This window comes from Natrix helvetica, assembly GCF_964273705.1.
Source record: "Natrix helvetica genome assembly, chromosome: 1".
NCBI lineage: Eukaryota > Metazoa > Chordata > Lepidosauria > Squamata > Natricidae > Natrix > Natrix helvetica.
Genome location: NC_138548.1, coordinates 111,022,837 through 111,044,598, shown reverse-complemented (window position 1 = coordinate 111,044,598; position 21,762 = coordinate 111,022,837). Strand labels below are relative to the sequence as shown.

General features: G+C 40.0%; 1 protein-coding gene across 4 annotated transcripts in view; it reads right to left on the bottom strand.

The window, feature by feature from the left end:
- DUSP8 (dual specificity phosphatase 8) overlaps positions 1 to 21,762 on the bottom strand; it is a 132,554-nt gene that overhangs the window by 15,396 nt on the left and 95,396 nt on the right. The window contains exon 1 of one of the 4 annotated variants that reach the window (XM_081935457.1): positions 14,726 to 15,175. The exons of the other annotated variants lie outside the window; for them this stretch is intronic. Coding sequence (XP_081791583.1) covers positions 14,726 to 14,843 — 118 coding nt within the window. The 5' untranslated portion in view covers positions 14,844 to 15,175. Of the gene's footprint in view, positions 1 to 14,725; positions 15,176 to 21,762 lie in introns of those variants that run through there. 4 annotated transcript variants of the gene reach the window in all.

The following is a 21,762-nucleotide window of genomic DNA, read 5'->3' as shown; positions in this document are numbered from 1 at the left end:
TTCTTCCAGCGCGCACATTTTTAACTGATTACAAAACAACTCAGTATCTTAGTGATGGGAAGTAGCAGATAAACAGACAGGGCTAAATAAAATACATGGAATCTGCAGGGGGTAGGTGGGCCGTAAGTGTGTGTGCATGCGTGTAATTCTAGGAAGGCAGGAGATAAACTACCTGGACTGGAATTTGGTCAGGGCTTTGAGGGATAATTTTACTCCTCTTTTATAAATAGTCCTCTCGGCAATCTTTAGCAGTCACATGTGAGTGAGATTTGTCAGCTGACAAACGGCAGGCTGAACAGTTGCCAGTGTTGTTATATCCTGGTTTAAGAGAGTCCAAGTCAAGAGAGTTGCTTTGAGCAATGATTTTAAAAATGTTTACTTCTAGAAACCAATTCCTGTGCCGATTTTTCCATCAAGGAAAATCTACTGTATTGAAGAAAACTGAGAAGCATTTTCCCATATGTGTTATCGCATCATTTCAGATACAGCTTAGACATGTTGAATTAACTACTATCTGCTGAGAAACAAGAATATAATATTAATTTTTCAAGTGATGGATTAAGCCCCACAACATACAAAAGTTTGTGCCAGATCCACGATTTTAAAAATGCAAAGAAAAAGGGTTCTGCAGGCATTGCTGAATTGAAGATGTGTTCCAGGTCTTAAAAGATAGAATGCTATGGATCTAAACCACATTGAAGACTTTCCCATGTTCGCACAATTCTAAAAGAGTTTTGTAGTGTGTCTGAAGGAAGCATGGTGTGTCTTCTAATTGAGGAACACCTAATAAGCTATCGGATTTATCCCTGAACAACTATTTAAAGATTATTGACTGAACCAATCACTCTTAGGATCTTTCCAAAGCACTGATCCCATAATTTTAGATCGTGTTCCTTTGTCCATCATCAATCATCTCTGGTTGTATTCAATGCCATTTCAGAAGCTGGGTTTTTATGGTTGACAGAGATCTATGTCATTTTGGCAGTGTTTCAGCACCTTCCCCCCCCCCCCCTCTAGCTCCTACTCAAGTACATAAAAAAGATATTTTCTAATTCATGCTCTGGTAACTGGCCAATTAAGCAGCCCCTTGTATAGGTTAATTAGAAAAATGAGTCCATACGTTGAGTGGGTGGTCAAGGTATTTAGACAGAGATGGCAGGATTTCATTTCTGAACAGATCCTTGAGCCACTTTAGTGAAAACCATAATATCTGAATCATGTTTTTCGGTTTCTTTTTTTCCTTCCCTTTTTTAAATAGCTCGTGCACTCCTTAGCTACATAACTATTTCCAAAAAAACTCTTCCATTGTGGGAGGCTTGCTTTCATTAACTCCTAATTCGGATCTAACAATGCCCCCCCCCCCCCCAGCAATAAGTATCAGATTGAAAGCAAGCAAAAAGTCCACTACTAACTCCATTCGACAGCTATTTCCCCCTACGACTAGATAACTACTAAAAAAATATTGAAATATGAGTTTTCAGGATCGTTTTGTCAATCTGAGATGCAAAGAGTTAATGCAACACTACCTCTCCCATACCGCTGTGGCATGACATCACTCTCTCAGCCAGGATATTAAATCAGAATGAATGAAATGAGATTAGTGCAGGTGTCCAAGAGTTCTGGTTACTTCTATTTATTGCCCCTCTGCCTTTTGCATTCTATTTCATCAAACCTATGTACTTCTGCCCTTTCACTTGGACCACGTGTAAGATGACAGTCAAAACGGAAGCATTTCCAGATGCATTTCTAAAAGAAGCCACATTGCACCTATGGTAGTACAATGCAATTGTTCTATCATTTAGTATCTCAAAACCTACAACAGCATTCATTCTAATTGATAGTTGTTCCTCAAGGCCAGGGCTAAGCAGTACAGGTAGTCCTCAACGTACGACCACAACTGAGCCCAAAATTTTATGTTGCTAAGTGAGACATCTGTTAAGTACATTTTGCTCCATTTTATGGCCTTTCTTGCCACAGTTGTTAAGTGAATCACTGCAGTTGTTAAGTGAGTAATGTGGTTGTTAAGTGAATCGGGATTTCCCAATGAGTTTGTCAGAAGGTCACAAAGGTGATCCTGTGACCTTGGGACACTGCAACTATCATAAATATGAAACAGTTGCCCAGCTTCCGAATTTTGATCATGTGACCTTGGGAATGCTGCAAAGATTGTAAGTGTGAAAATAGGTTATACATTTTTCAGTGCCGTTGTAACTTCAAATGATCACTAAACAAACTGTTGTAAGTTGAGGACTACCTGTAGATCTGAGGATTTAGAGCAAGATTTGTCCCAACGATGCAAGAAGGAAACGGGTTTTAGCAGCAAGTAGGATGCAAAGTACACTATGCAGAACCCTCCTTCTTTTTGCTGATCAACCTCCTTTTCTAAAAAATCATTCCAAATATTAAAAACTCAAGAATGATCCATCTTTAACATGTCCATCAGGGGGAAAAAAAAACCTAGAACGATTTTTATTCCACACATGTTAATGAATATCCCATCTACAGAATCTATAAAATGCTGTGAACAGATAGTACATTATCTGTGCATTACTATTTGGTTCATATTTCATTACTTTCTAACTGTAGTACCACCTTCCTGTCATATCGGAGTATTAGCAAAAAGTGTCAGGCCTGCAGCCATCTTTTCGTTTGGATCTCTGGCCTGAACACACTTTCTATTATTGTACCATGCATTTTTCTATTGTGGGAAAATGGGAGGAAGGATTATATGGAGTCAAATGATATGAAAATTATTTCTAGAAATCCAAGGTCATCCTTTGTCCTTGCACCTCTGCACCTGATCGGAACTGGATGGGTGGAAGCTGCCAGCATGGCAGTGAAAGATTGGACCATGTGATTGGACAACTTGTGGGTGTGGGGGCAAGATCTTGAATTTTCAACTGGGTGGAAAACCGGGAAGTTTTTAGATTCGGGTTTTCCCAGATGTGCCAACATGGTTCTCTTAATAAATTGGAACTTTGAGGAATCCTTTGCCTCAGATTCTGATTTACCTTCAGGTGCTATTTGGAACCCTGACAAAGAGTTTTCTCACAGAACATTACAACGGGCAACAATATGTTGTGATTCCATTCCTATCCACTCAGTCAGAACTTTTCCCTAGTGTTAGCCCTATAAGTCCTGGAATCTATAGAATAAATTCATTTATTTGGCTACCATGTTTATTGTCATCATGAGAACTGGGCCACTGCCTGGATCATATAGATAGTTCTTACTTTGTGACTGCCTCATTTAGTAACCATTCACAGCTACGATAAAATGTTAAATAGGGGAACTGAAAAGAGCACAGAAAAATAAAGAATAGGAATTCTGCAAGTAGCCTTTAAGATTCCCAGTTGCCACTTTTTAATTATTTATTTAAGCAATTTATATAATTTCATTGAAAATCCATGAAAAAATACAAACAAAACACTTAGCCTCTCTGAAGGTAGGGTGGCTTTTGCTTACAATCAATGCTAGCTGCCTTTCTACTTTGAGATCAAAAGAGGAAAATATAACAAGCAGGCCCTTTTACAATTATGACTCTGGCAGGATATCTGGTTTGGAAATGGCATTCTCTTGGCATGAATGGAATTGAGACAGGGAATGATTCCCTAAGTGGAACAGTGTTGGTAGAAGCAGCTCTCAGGTTTCTTGTAGTTCATCACACTGGAAGGAAATTTGCCTGCAACCTGGCAAAAAACAGATTGCTTATCCAGTCCGGAATCCCAAATCAAAGCTGCTGCATTCTTTGACACTTTAGGTAAGTTTCCCAGTCAACCATTGACATGTGCTTGCACTATGCCAAGATGAAAATGAACAGAACGGATGTAAGTAAATATGAGATCTAGTATGAAGAGAGATTTTGATTGTCTACCTAGGTTCTACCTACTAGGAAGCACCTAGATATTAGCAAAGATGAGAAACATCCACTTTAGAAGCACAGCAACTGGACTTCTTTTCTTGTTGGTTCAGAACATTTTTTTCAATTTATTAACCTTAGAAGTTGAAGAACACATACAGCATTTACATTTCATTTTTTTAAATAGTATTTCCTTTTGTTCTGCTCAGGTATGCTCTGAAGACGTCTCCAGCCTACCAGTACAGATTTGGGGCAGGAGAGGTAGGAAGCATTTGTTTTATCGGTGAATACCATTTCATTGGTGGACTGATATAATTGGACATCCCCAGGAGCAACTTCCCTCTTTAAGTACCTTAAAGAATCCTAGGGATAGTAAGGCAGCCTTTCACAGTCTGGTATCCTTTCAGAAGACACAACCCTTAATAGTTTCCTAACTCTTGGTTTTGCTTTGACAATGTATATGGTTACACAAAACACTATTTACTGTACTATCAATAGCATTTCTTTTGGCCTGCACTGGAGCAAGAAAATTGCTTGAACCTATCACAGCAACCATAAACAATAATTTTGTACATTATCTCTTAAAACCATAATAGGAAGGCTCGTGGCACTATGTTTGCTTGTAATTTGCACATGCATAAAGTATAATCTGGCTCAGCCAACAAAAACACTAGCAATCTGCCTATTAGCTGAACCACAACATGATTAAAGTAGCAGTGTAAAGTGCCTCTTACAATCTTTACATTAGCACTACACGAGCAAAAAAAGCTAAGCCAATTACAATACAGTATATTCAGCATTCCTTGCTTCCATTAACACAAAGAATAGATAAAGAGAGGAAGCCTTGCTTACATGAGATATTTTTGAACCAGAAATCTTGTAAACGCTCCTCCTTGTGGGAGACATGCTTTCCTACAAGAGCTATATGTTTTAGGTGAATATAGGGTATGAATGGCCATTATGAGCCAGTGGTGGGATTCAAATTTTTTTTACTACCAGTTCTGTAGTATGCTTGGTGGACATAGTATGGCTTGGTGGGCATGGCAGGGGAAAGATACTGTAAAATCTCCGTTTCCTCCCCACTTCAGGGGAAGGTTACTGCAAAATTCCCATTTCCTCCTGATCAGCTGGGACTCGGGAGGCAGAGAATAGATGGGGGCGGGGCCAGTCAGAGGTGTTATTTACCAGTTCTCCAAACTACTCAAAATTTCCATAACCGGTTCTCCAGAACTGGTCAGAACCTGCTGAATACCACCTCTGTGATGAGCATAAGATATTGGGCTTATTTAACATTGGAAAACTTACAAGGTATGTTGCTCTCAAAGTAGGTGAAAGAAAATAATAGGGAATGTGTGTGTTAGTTGTTGTGTGTGTTACTGTGTTAGATGTAGACAACACTACACAGAGACTGAATGTACCACCCATTTGGTGCTTTTGCAAACAGAGACTTTTATAACAATCCTTTTCCAAGCCTCTCATTTTGCTTGTAACCTCAGGCCATTAAGTTTAATTAAGTGTGGAGTAAACTTTCTTTCCTTACCAAAAGGAAAGGCATTTACCAAAATAAGCCTGAAAACAGGAGAGCATGGTGTCTGCAAGACACATTAACTACTGAGGCAAAGAACATGGACTTTTACATTTTCACACATGTGACAATTGCGAAGCCAATTTTATGTGATTCAAAATATTGAAACTATTTTAAAAGGAGAAAAACCAAAAATGGAGGATTTGCAATATCAGATCTCGGAGACAAGGCAATTTAGCTGGAAAAGCAAAATTCATCCAGGCATATATGTTAGCTTATCTTATGAAATATGAGAATATGGGAATGGAATAGAATAGAATATTCTTTATTGGTCAAGTATGATTGGATACACAAGGAATTTCTCTCCGGTGCATAAGCTCTCAGTGTACATATTACAGGCAACATTACCTGCCACATGTTTTGGAGTTGTACAGGTAGTCCTCAACTTATGACTGCAATAGGGACCATAATTCCCCTATACTTAAATTTTCTACTTTTGTCCTCCTAAGCCAGATTTGTCGAAATATATATTTTGCCTTCTGAACCCTCATCCAATCCTGATTTTATTCCTCCTTATGTTTTCTATATTGGGTATTTTATTGTTAAACATTTAATGTTTTACAAGATCAAACAATTCTGGAACATTCAATGTGGAAAAAAATCCCACATTCCCTCAGAGAAAGTGTATAGGTAGGACTCAGTTAAAAATAGGAGAATCTTCTCTCGGATATGTTTTCTTTCTCTTTCTGATATACCAAATAAGTACCAAGGTTAAAAAGAAATCTGAACTGATCAGAAATCTAAAGAGATCTCTTCTCACAAAGTCTTGAAATTAGGTTAAAGCCAAAGAAAATTAGCAGGTGCATGTATTCAGTTGGGATCAGAGATGGGTTGCTCCCGGTTTGGCCCAGATCGAGCAAACTGGTAGTAGCGGCGGCGGAAGGCTCCGCCCCCATGCCCGGACGCTTCTGCGCATGTGCAGAAGTGTCATGCACATGCACGCATGCACAAGCGAACTGGTAGTAAAAAAAAAAGGAAACCCACCACTGCTTGGAATATGTATCCCAAGTGAAATCAGGAATCAAGTAAGGAGGGAGGGGAGAAAGGCTGAGGAAGTTTATTGGATGAGAAGCAATACAATACAATACAATACCAGAGTTGGAAGGGACCTTGGAAGTCTTCAAGTCCAACTCCCTGCCTAGGCAGGAAACCCTATACTGTTTCAGACAAATGGCTATTCAACATCTTCTTAAAGACTTCCAGTGTTGGGGCATTCACAACTTCTGGAGGCAAGCTGTTCCACTGATTAATTGTTCTAAGGAAATTTCTCCTCAGTACTAAGTTGCTTCTCTCCTTGATTAGTTTCCACCCATTGCTTCTTGTTCTACCCTCAGGTGCCTTGGAGAATAGTTTGACTCCCTCTTCTTTGTGGCAAACCCTGAGATATTGGAACAGCAAAATGTCCAAGGAAAAATAACGTCCAGTTGCCTTTTAAAAAAGCACCTTTGGGCTGACTTCATTGGTTTACAAGAATTGTTTTCATTTTCAATTCGTGCATTTCTTGAAAAAAAAAATCCCCCGTGTTGGTTTTATGTAACAAACTGTGCATCACATAACCTTATGAAGCTTCACAGAAACTTCACAAAGCTGTTAACAAAAAATATGAATGCAACAAAAACTGCAAGTTAATGTAAACAGGTTGGTAGTGAAGAAGAACAAAGGACCAAATGAAAGCTGGCTGGGCAAGTCACTGTCTTCAGCCCAACCCACCTCACAGGGTTGTTGTGGGAAAAATAGGAGGAGGCAGGAGCATTTGGCATGTCTTCCACCTTGAGTTACATATAAAGTAAAAATCAATCAATCAAACAAACAAACAAAAAACAAGTCTCAAATGCCAATTCTTCTTTATGAAGTAAAAATCATCATGTTTGATTAGATTAAATACATTTTATGAAACCTTTGTATACGCAGCTGATATAAATGACAGGTTCTGTTTAGCACAAAGGTGTTTTGGGTTTGGGGGATTGGTTTATTCTATATATATATATTTAAGGCCTTTGAGCAATATGATTGCCTAAGGTGATCCTTGTTAAGGGAATTAATATCCACCACCACCCCAAATTGTAAATATGGGATTATGCTGTTTGACTAGTAGTGAAAATATGAATTTGAGAATGAACACAGTACAAACTTTACGTAACATAAAATAGGAGTATAAGATAGTTCAATATTTCCCAGCTGAACCTGGTGATACATCGCTGGTATATTCTGTATCCTAATGTCTGTAATAACTATTTGCCTTTTGGGTCCAAAAGAAACCCAAAATCATTAAGATAACATGAGATTAGGACTGAAATTAATATAAGGAAAAAGCTTTGCAAAGCATGTTAATGTAATAAAGCACATATCTAGGAAGCATTGAAGTAGCCACCTTTCTTGTAAGGTTTACCTGGCAACTTGGAAAGATACACCCAGAGACAAGCAGAAGCAGCTTTCAAAGCAGCCATATGAACCTCACAAAGGAAGTGGCTGCTTTAATATTTCAAAGAAAAATGCTGCATTCTTACCAAAATCCTCTTTTCTAAGCACTTCTTTTAACTATTTCCTCACAAGCATGTTTTCTACATGGAAAATCAGTCTATGGGAATGTGCTGGATATATTTGATTATGACACAGTTTTAAATCATCTACAAAAATATATTTTTTTTAAAAAAAGAAATGAGACACTAAGCTTTGTTTCAGAAATCAAATTAAAATTTATTGGATTTTTTTTTTTAAAAATCATTGATTTATATCAACTCTTTTCTTGTCAGGAAAATTCCATTGATTAGCTTCCAAATTATTTAGGGTTGTTTTATATAAAGGTAATCCTTACAACAATTACAACAATTACTTACAACAATTCGTTTAGTAACCATTCAAAGTTACAACATCCCTGAAAAAAGTGACTTATGACAGTTTTTCATGCTTGCAGCATCCCCTTAGTCATGTGATTAAAATTTGGATGCTTGGCAACTGGTTCACATTTATAACCCTTGCTGTGTCCCAAGGTCATGTGGTTCCCCCCTTTTTGTGACCTTCTTACAAGCAAAGTCAATGGGGAAGCCAGATTTACTTAACAACCTGGTTACTAACTTAACAGCTGCACTGATTAACAGATGGGCAAGAAAGATCGTAAAATGGAGCAAAACTCGCTTAACAAATGTTTCACTTAGCAACAGAAATTTGGGGCTCTATTGTTGTGGTTGTAAGATGAGGACCACCTGTATGCATAAAGCCACGAGCTAGCTTAACATCAGGACAGCACTTATTTGCAATCTGCATTGTGGCATGAATCAATTGCACATAAGTTGTGAATTAATTGAAAACCAAACCATACAAAACCTCGATCAGTCAGGGGTCTGATCTCTATGCCGGCACTTGATCAAACACCAAGGGAAGCCTGCAATTCATGGTCTACCACATTTAAAGAACAATATCCTCCCACCCTTCCTTCTGTTTCGTGCTATGTCAAATAAAGAAAACCTAGGCAACTTGGACTCCTTTTTTATATGAATGTGTTTTACACTGATTTTCTTTAACTGAAAGGTCACTGCATTTCCCTCTATACTCTGCAGGAAGTCAGCTGCCCATCAAGTATCCGTGGACAGCATTTTTTTTAAAGGCACTTCAATTGCCAGAAGTAGCAACAATTGACTCTGATTTAGTTTGTTCACAATAATTCAAGCCAAAACATTAGCTCCAGTGGTATAAAACCCTTTGCTTCATTGCAGATCGTGATTTAATACTTGTCTTTGTTCTCTAAAGATGCAAGGTCCCCATGGATGCGAGGCAAGGCTGGAAGATAAAATATACACTGACAAGCCACCAGATGTCGCCAGGAGTGAGTTGAGCAGCCATATAAATATGGTTAATAAAGAAAAAAAAAGTTGTACTAAAATATACCTAAGAAGATTTCAAGCCAACCCAGATCCTCTATGGAGATGATGAAAAGCTCGTAGTGAACCTCTGTGCTAAGATGCAGCTTTTCAAAAAGTCGCATGAGAGTGGAACTCTTGCAACCCCCATTCAGCTAAATTTTAAGCTCAGTTTATCTCCAGCTTCCACAACTTTCTTCAAATGTGTTACTGCCATAGTAATTTCTTTTATGCACCGGAAGGCAATGTTTGTTCCTATGTTAACAGTTTTAATGAATAATCCTAATCTGTTTGATCAGCAATGGGGATCAAGTACGTCGACATGTTCATACGATTCTAAAGCATTCTGCGCTGGAGGCACGAGAGAGGGAAATTTTCCTTTCCTTTCTATGAAGGACTCCATTGCCTCAAGGGAATCTCTTATGGAGGATAGGCCAACATTGATTACGTCTTACAAATACTGCCTGTTTGCTTTTTTTAAAAATTACCTTTCCTTACTGTGCTGCTATTTTTATTCTGAATAGAAAGAGGATATGTCTGTCTGTCTGTCTGTGTGTGTGTGTGTGTGAGAGAGAGATAGTGTGTGTGTGTGTGAGAGAGAGAGAGAGAGATAGTGTGTGTGTGTGTGTGAGAGAGAGAGAGAGAGAGAGAGAGAGGGAGGGAGGGAGGGAGGGAGGGAGGGAGGGAGGGAGAGAGAGAGAGAGAGAGAGAGAGAGAGAGAGAGAGAGAGAGAGAGAGAGAGAGAGAGAGAGAGAGAGAGAGAGAGAGAGAGAACGATGACATTAAGGACAAGAAATAAAATGACCAGAAACTACAGATTGTCCCCTCTTGGTTTAAGAGACAGTAAAGTAGCCACACTGAGTTCAAACTTATAAACCGTCCCACCAGGGGTCAATTTTTTTTTACTACCGGTTCTGTGGCCGTGACTTGGTGGGCATGGCAGGGAAAGGATATTGCAAACTCTCCATTCCCACCCCACTCTGGAGCCAGCCAGACGTGGTATTTGCCGGTTCTTCGAACTACTCAAAGCTTTTGCTACCGGTTCTCCAGAACCTGTCAGAACCTGCTGAATTTCACCCCTGTGTCCCACTATATTTAGTGTTGTATATATGGAAAGACCTGTTTCTACCATCCATCACCCAGGTGCATGATTTTTAAAGAGTGGGAATGATCCACTTCAATGAACTGCATGGTGTTTATTTCCAATGAAGTATAGAACATAGGCATGAACTATTTCATACAAGCAGTGTTAACATATCCATCCTCTACACTAATGAAATATGTGTAGAAGTTAAATTAAAAGACTTTGGTCTTAGAAGGAATATACACTATACAGGTGTTTGTGGCTGGGTAGTTGTAAAATACTAAGGTGGATCAAAGATTGTATTTCAGGTTATTTAGCATCTAAGATTCTCATTCCTATAATTAAAAATATTTTAATTGCTTCATGGTGAATCAAGGGAGGGTGTTTTTTAGGCAAGCATTTTTGTCAAGGATACAAAGGTGACATGTTTGAATGATATATTCAATGTATAGAAGGCAGGTTAAAAAAAAAGCCTCAACTCCTCAAATGTCAAAAAGAGAAAGGAGAGGGGAGAGATACCTTCCTTCCCCCCACTCCCGCTTTTAATTTTATAAGAATGAATCTGATGCCTTCTTGGAAGATCAGGAAGAGGCTACACGGGGAGGTTGGACTTCCTGTTGTAAATCTCTAAGAAGACACTAAGAAGCCCCAACACTGGAAGTCTTTAAGAAGATGTTGGATAGCCATCTGTCTGAAACGGCAGGGGGTTGGACTAGAAGACCTCCAAGGTCCCTTCCAACTCTACTATTGTATTGTATTGCATTGTAAGACCCCAGTCTCTGACGTCATATTGCCTCCAGCATCTCTGTCTTAATTAGAAGATTGGGGGGGGGGGGGGAGAAGAGAGAAGCTGCCACTTGCTTAAAAGAAGTTTCTGTATGTTTTCTTATAAGCAGGGCCAACAATGGACTCAGCCTTTGAAAATCTTGCAGGGTGCTTCACAAGAGAGCTTCCTTTTTTTTTTTTTTTGCTAAAGAGCCTGCTGCTTGCCACACAGTCCCCTGAGTGTGAGACAACAACCCAGATTTGCTTCTTTTGTTCCCACACAAAGCAGTCATAAGCTGTCTGCTTTGGTCACCAGCAAAACCCACTGCTTTTTTAAAAAATACACACACAAGCTTTTCTTGGGAACCTTTAGAATAGGGTGGTATGCAAATCATGTGAATCAATCATCCATCTATCAATCAATAAATGCCTCTGATCTAGCTGAAGGAGTGGAGGAAGCCGTGATGCTTCTTTCAGGAAAGCTGTTGCTTCTTTCCCCCACCCTCTGCCTACAGTAGATTTTAAGGAGAAAGGCAGGAAGGAAAAAGAAAAAGGAGGAGGAGAAGCAGCAGCAGCATGAAAAAGAGAATGTAGACAAATATACTGTTTTCCTCGACGTGATTGTGCATCAGGTCAGTGCCTTCCCATGCTAAGGATGTAGGGGTGACATGAAAGGGAGGATGGAGACAGGCAGAGGTGTGCTTAGGAGGAGGACGTACAGGATAAGCCACAACCAAAACAGATGAAAATAAATGTAAAAGGTGATGGGAAGAAAAGGAAAAGAGAAAATATTGCTAAAAAAGCACCAAATCTTTTAAATCCCTGTTTTGGTTGGGTTTTATCTGCAACATATATTTGGCACAGACATTTAAAGACAGAAAAAAGGAATTTCTTTGAATTTAACTCTCTTGCTTATAACATGCATTTGCTTTCATGTTGCTTTTAATGTTCTAAGAAACCATGACTTTAACATGGTTTTTTTTAAGAGGGGAAAACTATTAATTAGGATTTTTTCTTTTTAAAAAAAAAGACTTTTGAATCGATTCTTAAAGTTGGACTAGGTGATGTATCCAGAAGAAGAAGAAAAAACCTGCTCAAGAATGCTGTACGAATTTCTCCCAACTTGCAACTTGCTGCGGTCAGGATAAAGATGGATAGCTAAGTCAGAATTGACCAGGGTGACTGGGATGCATCAGGCCCGAAATAGTTCACTGCTTAAGACCATGCATGGGACATTTGGCATCATTTCCCCTGTTCCCCACCATAATAGGATTAGCATAACTCAGAACTAGCTTCCTTCCTCAAGCCAACCAACCTCAAATGGAACTCACACCTTATATCAGCTTCATTAGCTCACCCCTGCTGCACTAATTCTTCATCATATCTTTTTTTGTATTATCCAGGGCACTGAGAATGTTCTGCATATTTCTCTTGCAGTCTCACTGCCTTCCCTTGTGCAAGCCAGGAGAACATCTGCTGTTTTACCATGACCTTTTAACAGCAGATAAGAGAGATTGGGGGGGGGGGGGAATATATAAGCCGCTCTTATGTTCTTCAGAAGCTGCTTCTTTTGATATTGTGCTCTCAAAAGGCTTTAGGATCTCACACTAGACTTCTGTTTAAAGGCTATTAATGCAGCATAAAGGTTTACTAGATCGCTGCTATCTGGCCTCTTCCTACTTCAGTGTGCTGGCACATCAGTTGATCTCCCTTTCCATGCTATCAATGTTCACTCTGCAGCACCACAGTTCAAGGCTCATTCATTTCTATCTTCTCCAAGTCAGACTTTTTGAAAGCAATTTCATATTTATTCCATCAGCACATCATTATCAATATACCTTTCTCTCTCTTTTTGACTCTACCTGATTTATCCATGCTTATCTACTTAAAAAGAAAGATCAATTGTTTCCATTTGACAGATTAGAAATTATTACTCCTTAATTATCCCAACATGGACCAGAAAGAATAGGAAACCTATCTTCATCAGTGCTCCCAAGCGATATCCAAATACAATACAATGCAATACAAATGCCAATGTCAATGTCATCTTTCATACTCAAGCATAATAGGCATTTTATTTCTAGGTGCCTAATTTTCCTCTTGCTGAGGGAAAATATATGCAGATGCAAACAGATGTGACTGTATTAATCAGAAAGAATAACCTAGGATAGTGTTTTCCAATGTGATGCCCTCCAATGGCTACAGTAAGCGTTGTAAACCAGGAAATTTGAAGAATGTATCAGCTGTATTAGGAAATCATTTTGTTTCACCAGTGAGTACACAGACTGCCCAACAGATAATTTCAATTATATGCAGAAAATTTAGAAAGACATGTATAACAGCTCTCAACCTGTCATATATTTTTTTCTCAGTTTTTGCCAACTCTATTCTACTTTTTGACCCCCAAGGCTTGTATAACCAGGAAATAAGTCTGAAAAAGCAACAATATGAAATAGTGGTAGCCTTGAAAAATCAGTGTTTATGTGCTGTTGATCCAGATTTTCCCTCTGGTTCATGTATTTTACTGAGACCAGCTTTACAGGTTCTAAGTAGAGAAAAATGTGTCATAACCACAAATGACTTATTGCTAATGACACCATCTCTGAGCTATGCCCTTCCTGACATATTAAAAAAAAAACAGACAAACAAAAAGGTCAAGCATTGTAGGAGAATTTCCATTTTTGTCAAGAGTGATGGGAAACTCTCTTGTCTCACCACTTGGTAAAGTAGGTCACTCTACATCTTTAAAAGGCTGCTTTCCACCCCTTTCTGCAAATAATAAGCTATTATGGGCATGCTGAGGAATCTTTCTTGAGACTGAAAGCTATCAGTCATTGGAAGAAAACAAAGAAAATATTCTGGATGCAAAGCTAAGGATAGTAACACAGGATCTGTTGTTTCTTCCATCTACCCCACCCTCCATCTGCACATCCTTTTGACAGTGACCTCTAAAGAAGAGAGTACAGGAGAGAGGAACATGTGGTGGATTACATAACATATCTGTTTTCCTTCTCTGATCTTTCCTTTGCACTCCTGTTTTAACGTGTCTCAAATTACAATTACAAAATTAAGCTTGCTTTTTTGGGGGTGGGGGGGGGGAGTTCCAGCCTCCTTAAATCAAAATCTAAAAGAGTCCTCATCACTAAATGCCCACTGGCTCTCACACCGTCGTTTTGCAGCAAACGGCAACAATCAGCACATTTCCCAAAATGTGGGTGTGTACATGTATGTTATGTATTAGATATACACATATGTTTATTTTGCCACACGGTGCCAACCCAATTCATATGGTATTTCTTCAGAAGGATATTGGAGCATACTTAGGATTGCTGCTCGTATCTTGCATCTGCACACCCAAGGGAACAATGGGCATTTGTACCCAACCATCACATACCCATTGCAGATAGTCTCCCAATCCTAAAAGTGCAAGATGTCAGCTTTCAACCTGCCTCCTTCCCCAGCACACAATCCACACTAAGCAAGCTCTCCATGCCCCACGCCTTCCTTTTTTCCATTCACTTTTCATGCACATCTCTGCCTTTTTTATAAAAAGGGTAATAATCCCGGAGACCAACCTCGTATGTCTCTGCTTTCCTTCATTCGCCTGACCCTGATTTTCAGCTTCATCTGCCCCTTGTGCATGTCTGGCCAGGTCTGGTCCTCAGAGGAAGCAATCATAACATCCAAAGGCATCCAGGCAGCTGGATTGCGTCTTTCCCAGAGTTATCCCCTGCCCTCGCCAAACAACAGCTGTTGATGGAGAGGGGGGGTGTAGAAAGCCTCCTCTTTCCAAAAAAAGGGAAAGAGAGAGCCCGAGGCACCCACCGATCCAGCTTTGAGGAGAAATTAAAAAGGGAAAGAGGAAGGTAATCGGACAAAAATATTTCTCCTCCTCCTCCTCGGCAGGATTATTTTCCTCCTGACTTCGCCCCTTGTGTATGCACAGCGCCAACTCCAGCGAGCCTGAATGAGCTCAGCACATGAGCAGCAGCCGATCCACCAAGGAGCAGTCATAGCTAACGGGTCAGGCATGCAACCACATTCCTTACTCAGCACACAGACATGCAGTTTAACTCAAGAGCTACGCTATTGGCATATGGTTTGCTCAGCTGCTTAAAGAGACAACGTCCCATTTCTCCCCCCCCTCCCCTCCCTCTGATTCCGGCTCTTGTTCCAAAATGCCACAAACAGCAGCTGGTAAGGGCAAGATGAATAAGCTCAAGCCTCTTTAGCTCTGACAATTTAATATATTTGTAGCGATACTGGGAGCGTTGGAGTATGGCGCGGCTCAACTAATCCATTTGCTGCACGTTCCAAAGCACAAACGAAAGCTTAATTGTCTGCTAGCTCGCCTGGACGAGTCCATTCAAACTAATAGCTTCCAGTATAATCTTCAGTGCTATTTATTTATTATTATTCTTTTTTTAAAATTAAAACATACCACCTTTATTATTTTTATAAGCAACTCAAGGTGGCAAACATAGCCAATACTCCTTCGGTCTCCTATTTTCTCCACAATGACCCTGTGAGGTGTGTTGGACTGAGAGGGAGAGTGACTGGCTTGAGTCGTTCAGCTTTCCTGACTAAGGCAGGGCTAGAACTCACAGCCTCCTAGTTTCTAGTCTGGTGCCTTAATCATTAGCATTTCCCAGCTGTACAACATTCACTTTTTCCTCTCTTGTCACAAATCTTAAACTCTGCCCTGCACACAGGTGTACTGTCCACTATCCCATCCCTTTTCCAATTATAGGAGTGTTGAACTAATTTATACCAATGTGTTCAACACATTCCAACAGCTATAATCAAGTCCTTTTCTCCTCTACATTCCAAAACTACATAATATATACTGAAAACAAGCTGGTATTTTTTCCAGGACAATGAGAGCATAATTTAAACAATAAAAGAAAAAGAAGGAAAAGAAACAGGAATGCTGGTCTGGATGTACTCTAAGCTAGGAAAGCATTTGCAGTTCAACTGCATTTTCTTTTTAGGGCACTTTTAATCAGGACACAAACTGAGGCAATGAATTCTCTCCCCTTTGGCTCATTTATGTGCCTCATCCAGATTGACCGGTTGGTCAATATGACTTCCTTTAAATACACAGGTGGAAATTTAAAAGATGCATTTAGAAGTATGGTACCTACATGTAATAGTATCAACCAAACTCTATATACGATACATTTTTATTGATTGTGATTATTATCCCGAAGCTTCTCAATACACTCTGCATAAAAATTCATATCTGATGAACTGTGAATCATCTTAGCGTGCCTCAAACAGAAACTCATCAGGTGTAGAACGTAACTGGAAGGATTGCTACCCTTGTAGAACTTTAGCACTGACACAATCTTCCTCAATCGAAGTCCAACCTGAAAGACCAAGATCAAGTCTCAATCCCTGGATTTACGTGTATTGCAAGCCATCTCAGTGCAAAAAGCTAAACAAAGGCTTTACTGACAAGTATGTATCTGAGAATATAACATGGCTTTTAATGCTGATTCCTTGATGTCTCAAGATTGAAATTTGGATATTTGAAGCACTTCCAGTCTTAATTTAATCTAAGGTCCATTTTTTTCTACAAGTAATGAACTGATGCGTTTATCAACTGGTATCTTTAGCTGAGACACATCCTCAGACACATCCTTATTAAAACAAGCAAGATAAGAAGCCATAAAAAAAAATTTAAAGTTGTTGTGCCACATTTGTGGAACAGCACTCTTATTAGTCTATATTTTTCTCCAATTAATATAGTCGCCCATCTCACCATTGTCACTCTGGACAGTTATGAATGGATAAAAACACTACACAAAATAACAACAGAGAACAAACCAATATGTAAAATCTTTAATGACCACTAAGGTAAAAACCAACCTAGCAAACTAGAACATTCTATGGGCTCCAGCTAGCTTCCCAACACCTGTATCTGGAGATTTATTCAGATCTTTAAATATTTGGGAAATCTGGCAAGGTTAAGACTCTATTATGAATGGGAAGAAAAACTGTCTATATCTGTGATATGAATACAAGAAGGAGATAGTTCCAAAGATAGCAAGTATATCATAGCATCTTATCTAAAGTTAACAATGTATTAAAAGACCTGGAGTCTAAATCCAATTGTCAGTACTAGGTCCAGTCAGAAATTCAGTGTTACTGAACATATTTTGCATAAAGAGAGACCCAGATTTGTTGGCATCCCTGTGAAGCAAATGATAAACTCCTTCTTCAAACTGCAGTTAATAATTGCTTTGGATGTGCTTTTCTGGTCTCCAGATGTGTTGCGTTTGCAACTTTTTTTCAGTATGGCCAAAGGACATAATTGTAGCATAACACACACACACACACACACACACACACACACACATGGCTGTAGAGAACACAAAGGACCACATGTGCACTCTGACATATCTAGATAAGATTGGAAAAAAATCTGAAAAATCTGTACAGTTCAACCTTCTCAACCTACTACCTATATTATAAATTAAAATCCCTCAAAGCATGCATACATATAAAAAAAACATACTCCTAAGCCAGGATGATCAGGTATATATAGGTAGTCCTCAACTTAGAATAGTTCATTTAGTGACCATTCAAAGTTACAATGGCACTGAAAAATGGGACTTATGATGGTTTCACGGTTACGACCTTTGCAGCATCCCCATGATCACGTGATCAAAATTCAGATGCTTGGCAACTAGTTCATATTTATGACTATTGCTGTGTCCAAGGGTCAGGTGATCACCTTTTGCAACCTTCTGTCAAGCAAAGTCAACGGGGAAGCCAGACTGACTTAACAACCGTGTTACTAACCTACCAGCTGCAGATTCACTTAACAGCTGTTGCAAGAAAGGTCATAAAATAGGGCAAAACTCACTTAACAAATGTCTCACTTAGCAACATAAACTTTGGACTCAATTGTGGTCGTAAGTCTAGGACTACCTGTAGAAAATATATGATGGACACTGGATTGTTGAAAACTAGTATACGCATCACTGGACTGCATGACTTAATGATTTGTCCTTTAAGGCCTCTTTTTCTGAATTGCCTCTTGCTTTTCCTCTAACAGGAATGCATAATGTTTAGAATTCGTTTCCAAAAAGGTGCTTTGGCATGCACAAGAGCACAAACACAGCACCTGCTGGTGAATCATTCAAACAGGGATCCTGAAAACAGACACATCTGTTTTAATGCATTGCTGACACTTTCTGAAACTAAAGCAAAGCACTGAGAAATCCTGCTTTCTGCATTCATGACTTCTAATACTCTACATCTCCATTCTCCTACAGAATTTCTTTTTATATCTATGCTATTAACAAAAATAGTAATGGTGAAGAAGTCTGATATTGAGCTAACGTCGTTTCTTCGGTTTTGGCTTAGTATGTCATGTGATTTTAAGCTATTGGGTTTGTGAGTCACGTTTACAGCTTTCGTACAATATAAAACCCACTTAATACCACGTTTGGTCAAGCTAACCATACTGCCTGTAAGGAAAGTGGCAATTGTACTTTCTTTGAAACTAGACCAAATGGCACGAGATTTAAACAACTAAACAGTACAGGGCAGGGGTGAAATCCAGCAGGTTCTGACAGGTTCTGGAGAACCGGTCGTGGAAATTTTGAGTCGTTCGGAGAACCGGCAAATGCCACCTCTAGCTGGCCCCAGAGTGGGGTGGGAATGGAGATTTTGCAGTATCCTTCCCCCGCCATGCCCACCAAGCCACGCCCACCAAGCTACACCATGCCCACCAAGCCACGCCCACAGAAGCGGTAGTAAAAAAATGTGAATTTCACCACTGGTACAAGGCAATGCTACCAAATCAGGTGTGCAAAGCTTTGAACTACTAGAACTAGATGGTAACCAAGTTATTCGCCCCCCCCCCCCCTCAATGTCTGCTGCCACCCAGTGGTTGTCCATATTTTGCAACCCAGTTCCTGTTATCCCATTTCAGGGGTCTCCAACCTTATTGAGTTAACGGGTATATTTTACTAATCCAATCCATGTCATGGGGACCCACAGAAAACAGCTGTCAGGGAACAGCATTATCTTTATGATCCTAGAATAATAAAGACAATGCCCGGAAGTGAGAAAGTAATTGCATTAGGAGTCTCGGTTCTGGGCACCATGTGCTTAAACACACAGATTCGTAAGTACATTGTTAAAACAAGGAGGACAAGATCTCTCCCTTCAGGCTGCCAAAACAGGTACTTGACCAGCCAAGCTACAAAAACAAATTAATTCAATTAACAGGTGAACTAATAAAAAGAACAGATTGGTACATGCGCCAGTGCAGAAACACAGAATAAATTGGATGGAAAATCACCTGGAAAAAGTTGCATTAAAGCTTCCATATGAAGAATTCCAAATGACAAAATTCCACATCTAATGACATTATGATAAGCAAACTGACATCATGGTAGTAAGTGAAGTGTCAAAGGACAGATAGTCCTCGATAGATGACTCATTCAGTGACCACTTGAAGTTGTGCCAGCATTGAATGAAGGATACTTATGATTGATCCTCGAAGTTCTGGCCATCCCAGCATTCCTGAAGTCACGTATCTGCAATCCGGGAACTTGGCAATTGGCTTGTACTCAGGGCATGTGCTGTGTCTTGCAGTCACATGATCATCATTTGCAACCTTCCATGCAACGGGGAAGTCGGCAGAGAAGGTCACAAATTGCTTCCAGGGAACCTGTACTCTATGGTGCAGACCTGCAGCACCTCCCTGCTCACACTCCACAGCACCCTCCCGCACCACTCCTTTGCCTATGGCCACATAGCACCTCAACGGGACATGCTTGCATTGTGGTGCAGCACACACACCCTCATGCTGGCAAGCCACCCATTGATTGCAACTTTCTACCAGATTCTCCAATGTCTCTGCTTTTTAGAAGAAAGAAGGAATTAGCAAGTCCTAGTCACGTGAAGTCCTCGCTTAACAAGCAACGATCCTCACTTAACAATGGCAATGGAGACCGCTGCAATTGGCATTGCTAAATGATGCAGCCCTGTGATATCACACTATAATTGCTGAGTGGCAGAAATTTCGGACCCAATTAATAATAAATTAATAAGCCATAATTAAGCAAGGGTTGTCGGAAGGTCGTAAAAGGGGATCCCATGAACCCAAGGCACAGCAAAGGTCATAAATATGAACCAGTTGCCAAGCAACTGAATTCTGACCACATGATCACTGGGGATGCTGCAAAGGTTGTAACTGTGAAAAACGGTGATAAGTTTCATTTTTCAGTGCCGTTGTAACTTTGAACGGTCACTAAACAAACTGTTGCAAGTCGAGGATTTCCTGTACCAGTGTTGACTACTTAAAAGTGGGTGTTGCTGGAACAATGTGTCCACACATTGTGGCCTCAGCCTTGTCAAGAACTCCGGAATCACTGCAGTCTTGCTGAGCGTGGAAACTTGACCCGCTCGCCACGTGTGATATATTTTGGAACTACTGGTGCTTTGATTAAAAGCCTTTAAACTCACTGCAGTGTGCATGTGGGTGGGACACCACAGGGGAGCAAGTCATAGTCTTCCTGCTACCCAGAAGTCATTTCTTAAGGGACTTTCTGAAGGTCAAGAGAGCATTTTAATGTCTGGAGGCAAGCTTCAGAGTACCTTCAGAAATCACTATAAGACACTTTCCAGGTGTCTGCAGGTTGCCATCCCTGAGAAAAAGATTACGGAAGAGGGAAGAGGGACATTCTTTCCCCAGTCACGGTTGGAACAGTTATACCTGAAGCATTCAATTCTGGATAAGAATCGGGATTACAAAATTCACCATTTTTGAAACCAGGAGTTGGGCATCTAAAAAACTGTTACTATACCAGAGAAGGCTCTGGACATCTCCTAGTAAATTGGCTGCATTAAATAACTTCAATACTGGCAGATGGAAACACTCTAGAACAGGGCTGTCAAACTCCAGGTCTGCGAGTTGGATGCGTCACGCGCTGGCCACGCCCACGCCCGGTTTAGTGAAGGGGGGAAAAGGTCATGATATGTCACGTGACGTCGTCACGGCGATTTGAGTTTGACACTCCTGCTCTAGAAGATCAGCAGTAATCAGTGTAAAATACTGCATGCAGCTCTTTTGGTGAAGGAAACAGTGTTTTTAAAGGACAAAAGACAAGATCCACACCCAGAGCCTATATTTTTCAAGTATTGTTGGTTTTGTAATTTATACAAATTGTAGTGGGAGTCCTACAGGTGACAAGAGGGCCAAACAGGCCTGATAAAGCTACTAGCCCTTATGGTTAATAGTCTTATTCTTCCTTTCCTGCAGGTTTCTAAGTACCTATTAAGCAGGGCTTCAATGCTTTCTAGTTCCATTTATAAATCAGTGATTCCAAGTTCGGGGGGGGGGACCACCACCCAGGATTAAATGCACTAGATAGGATGCTTTGTCTCTTTAAATCCAGATATTTACAAAGACAAGAATCCAAGGTTGAACTGCTTAATGGTAGTTCAGTGTTTTTCCTTAGCAGTGACATCATTCCAGATGAAATCATCCGCGATGAATGAACCCTCCTACCTCCTCACTCCATGATTAGAACCAGTGTTCTAATGAGACTTGTTATTGTAGCAAATGTGGGGTTGATTATTGTCAGCTGTG